Source organism: Megalobrama amblycephala, linkage group LG1 (genome assembly GCF_018812025.1).
Source record: "Megalobrama amblycephala isolate DHTTF-2021 linkage group LG1, ASM1881202v1, whole genome shotgun sequence".
In the NCBI taxonomy this organism is placed as follows: domain Eukaryota; kingdom Metazoa; phylum Chordata; class Actinopteri; order Cypriniformes; family Xenocyprididae; genus Megalobrama; species Megalobrama amblycephala.
The window spans coordinates 47,553,291-47,565,344 of NC_063044.1; the positions used below are offsets into that span (position 1 = coordinate 47,553,291).

General features: G+C 33.3%; 1 protein-coding gene across 1 annotated transcript; it reads right to left on the reverse strand.

Moving 5' to 3' along the window:
* Nucleotides 1-599: 599 nt before the first annotated feature.
* Nucleotides 600-7,286, reverse strand: LOC125250055. The gene is made up of 3 exons (XM_048162369.1): nt 7,247-7,286; nt 6,955-7,025; nt 600-2,630 (listed from the first exon to the last, which is right to left on the reverse strand). The coding sequence occupies exon 3, from the start codon at nt 2,620-2,622 to the stop codon at nt 1,096-1,098; it is 1,527 nt and encodes a 508-aa protein (XP_048018326.1). The 5' UTR covers nt 2,623-2,630; nt 6,955-7,025; nt 7,247-7,286; the 3' UTR covers nt 600-1,095.
* Between the last annotated feature and the right edge of the window lie 4,768 nt (nt 7,287-12,054).

The window sequence follows — 12,054 nt, forward strand, 5'->3', positions numbered from 1 at the left end:
GTCAGGATGTAGGATCCGCAGATTTTAAACAGATTCTTAAATTTGTAATTCCACACAGGCAATGTCCTTAATACCAGTGGGGACATTCTGAGAATGTTCTGGGAACGTAAAATTTCTAGCGGGGTTAATAGTTTTATTATGCTTGCATTGTTAGCACACTATATTAGTTATATACTTCACTGGCAATTGGCTGTTTTATGGCAGTCAGTTTCTTCAAATGAAGTGAAATAATTTTAATTTAGTGTAACTGTGCTGCCAGCACTTTACACATAAATAACAGGACAATTTTACAGTAAAAAGAAACTGCAAAAACAACATTAATTTGCAGGTGAAGCTGCTGCCCGTTAATTACTGCAAATTTACACTGCAAAGTTTTACAGTGTACCTATTGCGAAACAATATACAATAAATATCCATATTCTTGCATTTTGTTGTTGTGTTATTACACTATTTTCAACTGTATTTTACTGTACAATTTTTCATTTTTAGTATTTAACAGATTTACCTAAATTTAAATGATATAAGCAGAAGAAAGTAATTCCAGAAAGAAAACAATACAAGTTCATGTTAGTTTATTTCACTAGTTTTATTGTAAGCACACTGATGTAATAGAGAATACAAACAACTGTAAATTACAGTAAGGTACAAAGACTTTAACAGTATTCGTTTTACTCTGTTATGAAATATAGTAACTTTCTCTCTATTTGTTGATTTTATACCAAACCTTTTACACCTTCTGTGATTATAGTAAGTTTTAGATTCCCCATCTCAAGCAGTCTCTAGAATTCATTAATTGTTATAATAGCTAAATTACAGTATTTAGATATTGTAGCTATTAGTTTATTCATAATTATAATTATTCATAATAATTTAGAAATCCAACAGACAAATTTAGAACCTCAGTTAGTGAAGGAAAATAGTACCACTACACTCACACTTTATTAAAAAAAAAAAGAAAAAAAAAGTTGTTAAAAAGTGCCACTGATGTTCATTTAAATATCAATACATGTATTCATGTAATTGTTCTGATGAAGTTTAAGTAATTGTTATATATTGGTTTATATATTAGATATTTTATGTATCCCAGTCAGATCTTTATTTTTCTTCTGCTCTCTTCTTGAAGTTTTCCAGTGTTTCTGCTTTTTTAGGTTCATTAATTTCCTTCATCTTCTCAATCAGAAAATCAATGTGCTGAAGAGTGAACAGAGAATCAGTCTTGAGTGCGATCATCTCCAGAGTTTCCACACAGTGAAAAGCTTCAATCACCAGCTTTATTTTCTCCACCTGTAATTCTTGTAGTTCTTCTTCCAGCTTCTTGACCAAAGACACACTGTTCCCAATTTTACCATCATATTCTTTCTTTAGTTTTTCATATGTTCTCTTCTCCTTCTTTGTCTTTGTTACATATATTTTTGCTTCTTTGACGTGTTTGCTGTAGTGGCATTTATTTGTACACACTGTACATTTATAATCTTTCATCACGCTGCACCATGAGAGATCTCTGACCCACCAGCAATCTGGATAATGACAGTTCTCCTCACAGACGGTGCAGCATGTCGCCTCATATGCTACAGAAAGATCAATATCAATCTTCTCTTTGTAGGACACATCAACTTCATACTCAAAGTCTTTATTGTTCTTGACATATTCCTGGTTCTTCTCCAGAGCTTCCTGAGTTTGTTTCAGCTCATTTTGTTTTAGTTCCATTATTAGAACTCTTGATTTTAGATTGGAGATGTTTGTAGTCAACTGCTTACGTTTTTGTAAAACATTACGAGTCATCTGCAAGGTTTTTGGTTTTATGTTTTCAAGAAACTTGAACAATCCTTCCATTCCTGTAAAACTGAGATTCCATGATTGTTCCTGTATCATTTTATATTCTTCATCAGCAGCATCTGACTGACAGTTGTCAAACATGAAAAACACTGGCTTCTTCTTGTCATTCTCTGCACACTTGATTTTAGCCTCTTTAACAGCCGTCAGGGCATCTTTAGGTGGCATTCCAGATGAGTGTGTGAAGAGCAGGACAATGTTTTCAGCAATATCTCTTCCAAATAAAGACTGAACAGCATCAAATATGTATTGTTGTATGTCTGAGAGCCGATTTTGTGCCGCTTTAATCACCAGACACACTGCATCTACTTCATTGATCCCTTCTTCAGATTCACTTAAGCTAAGCAAACTCTTGGCAATCTCTTTATCTTTCTCAACTCCACGAGTGTCTCCATATCCTGGAGTGTCGATGATTGTTAAATGGATTGGACTCTCTTGTAGATAAAACCCATAAACAGTGATTCTGGAGGTCTGACTGTGAGATGATGTTCGGTCACTCTGATCATCTGTGATCTCAAACCAAACCTTGTCTTCTCTCTGAACACCCAACATGTAGTTGATCATTGTATTGATCAGGGTTGATTTTCCTGTTCCTGTTTCTCCCACCATCAGAATGGATTTATGCTGTTTGTTTGTGTCTCTCTCTCCAAAGGTCATTTTTCTGTATGGTTCAGATTGATCTAAATTGTCTGAACTTGTTTGCAGACGGTATCGAGCAGGATTTCCATCTTCAATTAAGATGCTTTTCTTGATGACCATTTTGCATAATTCTTGACTTGAACTAGTCATTTTGCCCTCTGTAATGTTATAACAGAAAAAACATATTATTTTACATAGCTTGGAATGTTAAGGCTGTACGTATATGATGTTTTTTATATATTTTATTAGCTTAGTTAAAAAGCAAATAAGGTATATTTAATATGAAACTGCACAGCCTGGTCTTATTATGAATACGTGAGTATTAATACATAACTTTCAAAGACACAAAATGTACATTTTTGCGTGCTGAAACATACAGTGTTGATGTATTTATAGCACTTAAAAAATAAAATATTTACGAATCTTTCATGTAATAAAGATATATGTATAATTTCCCTTTTATTGTTTTGTAGATAAATGTAAGATCCCTAAACCCCACACCAAACCTAAACCTACCCATTTTATACAGAATGTTAAAAGAATAAAACATAATGGACAGAAATATAACATTAAAACAATATTGTTAGCCACTAATCCTGCACCTACCCCTAAACCTACTTATAACCATTTTTTAAAACTGTACTGTTATTTCGTTCCAGCTGTTCTGGGTCCATTCATGTATATAAGCTGTGAATTGTACTGTAAGCAACGTATGATTTGTGTCAGTGATCATAACCCGGTATGTATAGTTATTTCTTCATGTGTGTATATATATATATATATATATATATATATATATATATATATACCCAGCCAGCAGAGCCATGTGGGGCCCAAATGGGTTTGACCTGGGCTATCTAACTGGGACCCAGCCAGTTTTGCACCCAGTTTCCATGTAGGCCCCACATGGATTTGCCCAGATGAAATGAACACTGCTTAGTGTGCACACTACAGGCTGTTTAATGTAACACTGAATCAGTGTTGGAGGTAATGAGATAATTAAGTGATTGAATAATGATTTTGTATTAGTGAAGAACACCTGCTGTTAACAAGCATAATCACTGAAGGAAAGAGAAACACAAGAACTACTTCCAGCCACAGCCTTGGATGAAATCAACTGAAGATAAAATACATTACATCTCTCAAGATCTGATTAAACATCTCCACAAACAACATTAGCTTCACTTATTACTAACCAGACCCACTGAGCAAATTACGTCCAGAAGACGTCTTTTTGAGGTCTTGTCTCAGGTTGAAAAGACGTCCACTGAGGGGCCAGAATGAAAGTTTTTATGATGTCTTTTTTTTACGTCTTCTGGACATCCAATATAGACGAACACACAGAATCACCAAAGGAGAAAAATCACAATTTTTAAGCCACCATCGTGGAGATGAGTGTTTGCTTTAGTTGGGCTCTTGACCCTTGCCTTATTAATATTAGAGTTTGTTTGGGCTGTTAATTAAGTCATAACAGCCAGACAAGTAAAGTGAAATGATCAAGTGTTGGTTATGGTCTCACATAATCATTATTTGACCTGAACTCATGAAGAGCCCAATCTCTGAGTTAGATTTACCTTATTGATTACAGCAGCACTGTGAATCTACAGCAGAAGATCAGCTTTTACAATATGATTCAAGAAAAGGTGTGTTGAACAAAAAAAAAAAGTATTAATTTTAGGCACACACAGACATCAAGAATCAGCCCGTGAATCTCAACAGTGGTGACCATCAAAAAGCATGTTGCAATGCATTCTGGGAGCCACCAATCAAAATTCACCCATGGCTCCCATCATGCATTGCTGCATGAATAAATTATGAGCTTAATTGTCTTAGTAATTTCCTTTATTCTCATATTTAATTTTGTTCTGTTTATGTGACTTTTTAGTAGCTTGTTTTCTAATGTTGATATGAATCTCAACAATGGTGACATGCTTCAATGGTGCAATGCATTCTGGGAGCCATGGATAAGTTTCGTATGAGGCACCCAGAATGCATTGCACCATGAAGCATGTCACCATTGTTGAGATTCATACGCTGATTCTTGATGTCTGTGTGCGAGTAAAACTCACAGGAGCCCAAAATATGTAAATGGTGTGTTATAAATCGTTTGATGTTCTGATTAAATTCTATTATTCTCTTGTTGTATTATCATAACAATAAAACAGAATTAATAACATACTACCTGTATAAACCTCCCACATAATATCAATGAGTTAAGCCAATATATGATGATTATATTCTTATCATCAATCAGCTTACAGCATCTGATTATATTTTCTCTTGCTGTTCTCGCCATAACAAACAGACACAGCTGTCAAGAGAAAACCTAATGTTAAAAAGTCAAGAGCCTGACTAAAGCACACACTGATCGCCACAATGGTAACATCAAATCAAACTATTACTTTCAAATAAGTAATCAACATCTAAGCCTCTTCTTAATTCTTAATACGAACTTCTGTAGATGTCTGACAGAAATAAAGTCAGTCTGGTTAGTAATAAGTGAAGCTAATGTTGTTTGTGGAGTTGTTTAATCAGATCTTGAGAGATGTAATGTATTTTATCTTCAGTTGATTTCATCCAAGGCTGTGGCTGGAAGTAGTTCTTGTGTTTCTCTTTCCTTCAGTGATTCTGCTTGTTAACAGCAGGTGTTCTTCACTAATACAAAATCATTATTCAATCACTTAATTATCTCATTACCTCCAATTTAATGAATAGTTTGTTTTCTTGTGGTGTTCTAAGCAGAGGTGGGTAGTCCAGGGGTCAGAAAGTAAAAGTCCTGCCATATTTTTATTCCACCCACTGAAGCATTAATGAGATAAATAAGTGATTAATTGAGTGATGATTGAGCATTATTGAAGACACCTGATGATAACAAGCAGAATCACCAAAGGAGAAAATCACAATTTTTAAGTTACCATCATCGAGGTCAGGTTTGTTTTAGTTGAGCTCTTGACCCTTTACTTTTTAATATTAGATTTTATTTGGGCAGTTTTAACTGCATTAAAACCAAACAGACAAGCAAAGTTAAAAGATGATCAGGTGTTGTTGGTTATGTTTTTACATATTTGATCTGAATCACTGAACTAATTTAGAGCCCAATCTCTGAGTTAGGTTTACATTATTGATTACAGCAGCACTGTGAGTTTATAGCAGAAGATCAACTTTTACAATACAATTTTTTTTTTTTTTTTTTTTTTTTTTTAAGAGTTCTGATTTAAAAAAAAAAAAAACGCTCATTTAAACACACAAACATCAAGAATCATCCTGTGAATCTCAACAGTGGTGGCCATCATAAAGCATGTTGCAGTGCATTCTGGGAGCCACCAATCAAAATTCATCCATGGCTCCCATCATGCATTGCTGTATGAATAAATTATGAGCTAAATTGTCTTAGTAATTTCATTTATTCTCACTATTAAAATTTTGCTGTTTTTCTGTGACTTTTTAGTAGCTTGTTTTCTAATGTTCAGAGTTGATCTGTTGATCAGAATATGTTGCTTGTCACCGTTGTTGAAATTCACAGGCTGATACTTGATGTCTGTGTGTGCCTAAAAGAATTTTTTTTTTTTTTTTGTGATAAGAACAACTTTTTTTTTTAAAAAAAAATTCTGTATTGTATAAGCTGATCTTCTGCTGTAGAATCACAGTGCTGCTGTAATCAATAATGTAAATCTAACTCAGAGATTGGGCTCTAAATGAGTTCAGTGATTCAGATCCAATAATGGTTTTGAGAAAACATAACCAACAACACCTGATCATCTTTTAACTTTGCTTGTCTGGTTGGTTTTAATGCAGTTAAAACTGCCCAAACAAAATCTAATACTAAAAAGGCAAGGGTCAAGAGCTCAACTAAAACAAACCCTGACCTCGATGATGGTAACTTAAAAATTGTGATTTTCTCCTTTGGTGATTCTGCTTGTTATCATCAGGTGTCTTCAATAATGCTCAATCATCACTCAATTTATCACTTAATTATCTCATTAATGCTTCAGTGGATGAGATAAAAATATGGCAGGACTTTTACTTTCTGACCCCTGGAATGTCCACCTCTGCCAGACAAACAAACTTAAAAGATGATCAGGTGGTGTTGTTTATGTTCCCCTTATCTAAAAGGAATGTAGTCAGCGTTAATATATTTTTCTTGTAGGTTTTGGTATAACTGAAAATTGCTACCTGAAGCTCTGCCCTGCTATACCTTATTAAATATTCACATGCTTTGTACAGTCACAGAAACTTTTACAATCAGTATAGTACTGTTATTAGACCACATTGAAAAAAAATACTCTTTCAGTTTTTCTACTTCAGAATTTCATGTTTAATTCATTGTGTTCTTTTCAATTGTTTGTGGTACACTAGCAATTTTGTTGTGAAATTGTTTCTAATCCTTTTTTTTTTTTGTCAGTAAAGTAGCCCCATGTCAAGCAACAATAAAATTAAAATGGAGAAACTAAAAAGACATTGATAGTAATGATGTATTTTTACCCTTCAGAAAACAGAGAATTTGTCTTAACTCGTTCAAATGGTGGAGGCCAAGGTTAACCAGCAATTGGATGCTAATCAAAAAAAAAATGAAGGTAATGAAGGTAAAGTTAGTTAAAGGTAGCAAATATTATGTAAAATATATATAATAATATATATCACACATCATCAGTGTTTTTCTAAATTTAATAACTACAGATTATTAGCATGATGTAGCCAATATAAAATGCTATAGGCTATATTCATTGTTTATAAAACATTAGACTATAATTCAGTAAAATTGTAATCTACTTACAATATGATCTCGGTAAAACAGTCTGTCCTTCTTCAACTGATTTAGGAGAACTAGACAAACAACAAGATCAGAAAAGCTTTTATAACAAAGCCAACACCTATTTTTGAAGGTCATGTGATTTATAGGAAAAGATGTTATGCTTTTACATTATTACTATAATGAATAAATTCAAGAGAAATGGATGGAAACATGGAAATCTCATTAAGCTAATTTCTGATTAATCATATGATTTATTAAATGTAAATAAATATATATTGTTATCACTTTCAGTGTCCTACAAGTGTCATTAAACAACATCTTCAGAAATGCTTTTGTTGATTACCTGTAGTATATCTTGTTTTCCTATAAATCACATGACCTACAGAAATAGGTGTTGGCTTCATTATAAATGCACTTTCTGCTCTTGTTGTTTGTCTAGCTCTCCTTGTCAGTTGAAGAAGGACAGACTGTTTACCCACATATTGTAAGTAGATAATTTTACTGAGTTCTTACTAAGTTTTCATGTCAGGTAGCCTATTTTTTCATTCTCTTATTGTATCTGCTCTTAATGCATAAAATATGTTGCAAACTAAATTTTTGATGACAAATAATGTTCATTTAAATGATTGTGGAGCCTTCAGTTCAGACAACCTTGAATAAACTATGATTTGTTGGATTTTAGGTCAGAATTGCAATAGTTGAGACAGATAGCAGGATATTTTTAGTTTCATCTCTAGTGATTTACAAAATGTTATTAAAGCTATACTTTCAGGTCTGTAAACATTGCATTAATTCATTTTTCTATTTAATAATGAAAGTCGAATACCCGAATATGTGATTTTCATTAAGACAAAATTCCCATGCCCTTTGCCTCAGTGGAGGTTTGACATGAAATATTTCTCAATTCTCATTGAAAGCAATGCGTTACGGCCACGTCGCTGGACATTAACGCTTGCTTAATCCAACTAAAACAACAACCAGGGAGACACTATTTTCTCGCACATTTTCTTGTCATCATCAACATCTAAGGCTAAGACAACGTCAACGTAAACAAAGTGGAAGGAAAATATTTTTATGTTAAGCTTTTATAACGGTTTTCTATAAGTGGAAAAGCTGAATGTTTAAAGCGCGTTGCCTTCATATTATATACTTATATATATATATATATATATATATATATATATATATATATATATATATATATATATATATATATATATATATGGTCATTTAAAATCAGTGTCTTAATGCATTAAGCGTTTTCTTCATAACTGTGTTTTATTTTCTAGGAAAATGCTTAACGTGTTATTAATTGTGTTCATAGTGGGCTGCTTTATAAGGTGTAATGAATTTGCTCTTCCAGTATCAAGCCACATTAAGCATTTTTTACGTTAAACACTTAATGTCCCGCTTTGCTGGATGCATTTGCCGCCAGGATAGCATTCTCTTGGACAGTGTCAGACCCCTCATGAGTGAGAATGGGGTGGAAATCAAGTCAAGTGCCTATTATTATGTTTCATAATGGCTCTCGAAAGTGTGGGAGAAACAACAATTTGTTAATCTGTCCTTTTTTTAATTTTGGTTTAGAATGATGCAAAACGTAATAAACAAAAATCTGAAAATAAATCAATGTTTTGATTTGATATTGAAATCAGAAAAATGAGAAAACCGCACTTTTTTTCGTTTTTCATTTTTAAAATGAAAACGAAAAAACAAAAAACTGGCTTGATTTTTCTTTTTTCATTCTGGGGTTGGAAACAAATAACCAGTTTGAATATTCGATCTGTACATGTGGGCGGGAATGAAACGCCTCTTTCCGCTGATTGGTCAACCAGACGTCAAACCATGTCGTCATCAGTTGTTCATCAGTTCAGCTCAACAGAATAAAAGTCCCTCGCTCTACAGCTGTACGGATTCTTAACACGTTTATTCTACATTTAATCTCTTTCTAGTGAATTCTAGCCAGACTAGTGAATGGCTTGACACAAATCATTCTGATGCAGAGTCAGGGCTTAATTGTGTGTAGACATTAATTCATCACGTGAAATATTAGTTTATCTCATAAATATTAATTTACTTTGCAGCTGCACACAACTACCCCCAGCCTACAACTTCGATACATTGAGTGTAAAAATGTATTTTGTTTTACACAACATGGGATGGATTTGAAATGATAGATAGGCTATGATATATATATATATATATATATATATATATATATATATATATATATATGTGTGTGTGTGTGTGTGTGTGTGTGTGTATTTTACAGTCACAGCATATCTATTAGGCCTATTCTATTTTGAGTTTTGTTTTCATAGAGAAGTGTAGGACATGTCAAATGTCAAATATTCAGTTAATCCTTCTGTTTCATAATATATGTATATAATAGGCAACATGCTATTTTTTCCTTTTCTTAAATTTATAACTTTTGTTTAAGGCAATATTCTGAGTTTATTTCATTAATATTGAGTATTAATAAATGTCACACAAAACGGTGTTTTATTTTCTCTGCCAACTAAACTTCCAATGCATATCAGAACCGTTGTGTGACTGACTCCTAGCGCACAGAGCAGTGTTTCATTCCTGAATGAATCAGCGTTTTGAACGAATCGCTTAAATAAATGACTCAATCATTAACACAATGACTTGCTGACACCTACTGGCGACATTAATTTCATAATCCAATTATCGTTTCATTTTGTAATTTAAAATTTTCTGTATTCAAAATTATGTTTAAAACATTAATATCATTACATTATGCAATTGTAATTCCAACACATATACTGCCCTCTCTGAGCAATCTAACAACTCATAAATCTAAAAGCAACTTCAGGTTGCTGCTTCTTTGCCACCTCTGAAAGCCTTTGATTGATACTGATTTAATTGGTAACAACCTATAGCGTCATAATATTGTAATTTAAATGACTAAATTTAAGAACTTAACATTAAAGAAAGCATACATATTTAATAAGATTAGGAAAAATCCTAAAATCCCCTGAAAATCAATTAATCAACTAAATCAATTACAGTTCATTTCTGACACAGACAGATGGCAATAAATAGGCTATAAAAAATACTCTTTATCTCATTATTGTTAGTGTTATTTCAGGGTTTTGATATATAGCCTAATATTGATAAAGTATAATTGATATCTTCTTAAGAGAGCACTATTATGGTTATTTTTTAACACTGTTTTAACATTTTTCCCTTTACTTATTTATTTATTTTACTTTTTTTAAATGTGTGATAGCCTATTTCAAATGGGCATAAACGAGTTCACCTTGTCATCAAATCATCCAATTCGCATTTTAAGTCCATCTCTCTATAGCACCGCTTTGATGAACTAATAACATGTAATATATTTTCATATCTGTCATATTTCAAATTCATCCCAGATCCCAAAACTCAGGGTGTTGTCTACAACAAAAGTTATGACAGCTGCATATTTACATCGGCTACTGATTTGCACTTTTTAATTCAATGTGTGCCTATATATTCGCTGCCCAGTGCGTTGAGCAGCTTCGCTAGATTTTTATAGTTGGTCACTTCAATAAAACAGGCATTGTGCCAACATTGTAGAATGGGGGTAATTGTGTGTAGCTGCAAAGTAAATAAATATTTCATGAGAAAGAGATAAAATGTAGAATAAACGCGTTAAGAATTCGTACAGCTGTAGAGCGAGGAACTTTTATTCTGTTGAGCTGAACCGATGACGACACGGTTTGACGTCTGGTTGACCAATCAGCGGAAAGAGGCGTTTCATTCCTGCCCACATGTAGAGATCGAATTTTCAAACTGCTTATGTTTCCAACCCCAGAATGAAAAAAGAAAAATCAAGCCAGTTTTTGTTTTTTCGTTTTCATTTTAAAAATGAAAAACGAAAAAAGTGCGGTTTTCTCATTTTTCTGATTTCAACATCAAATCAAAACATGAATGAACGGAAGATACCCTGATTGAACGTTGTAGAATGGGGGTAATTGTGTGCAGCTGCAAAGTAAATTAATATTTCGTGAGAAAGACATAAAATGTAGAATAAACGCATTAAGAATCCGTACAGCTGTAGAGCGAGGGACTTTTATTCTGTTGAGTGGAACCGATGAACAACTGATGATGGTTTGAAGTCTGGTTGACCAATCAGCGGAAAGAGGCGTTTCATTCCCGCCCACATGTAGAGATCGAATATTATTTCATTTTAAAAATGAAAAACGAAAAAAGGTGCGGTTTTCTCATTTTTCTGATTTCAATATCAAATCAAAACATGAATGAACGGAAGATACCCTGATTGGGGTGAAAGCGGTGGTCCGTATCTGCATTTCCTATTTGAAATGGATTAACTAGAAATGAAAAGTTTATTTGTTTTTTGTTTTTTCGTTTAGTTTAACAAACGGAAAGTGAGATTTGTTCGATTTTTATTTTACCGGTTTATGGCTATGATATTTCATTCGTACATGTGGGCAGCGCTGAAACGCCCCTTTCATCTGATTTGTCAAACCGCGACATCTTTAGTAGGCCTGCCGCCTTAATTCTGTCAGGTAGAATAAGGGCAAATTTAAACCAAAGTGAGCATCCCTATGTCCTACTCCCTTCTAAAGGCAGAGCCTTTTAAGTGGGGACTTTGAAGGGAGCAGGGCATTTGCGTGGTATTATATAACCGTCTGGAATGCACTTGGTGAAGGGAGCAACGTAATTTCCTTATTATCTTCACCTGGGACGTTCCTATGACAATGCAGCACTGTGTCCATCAACTGATTGCTGTTCTTATGACAGAAATGTCTTATTATTGCTTACATAAATGTTGCAAATAAATATATATTTTATATAAAAAA

Excerpts from the sequence above, each read along its gene's own strand:
- LOC125250055 (XM_048162369.1), bottom strand. The coding sequence starts at position 2,622 with ATGACTAGTTCAAGTCAAGAATTATGCAAAATGGTCATCAAGAAAAGC.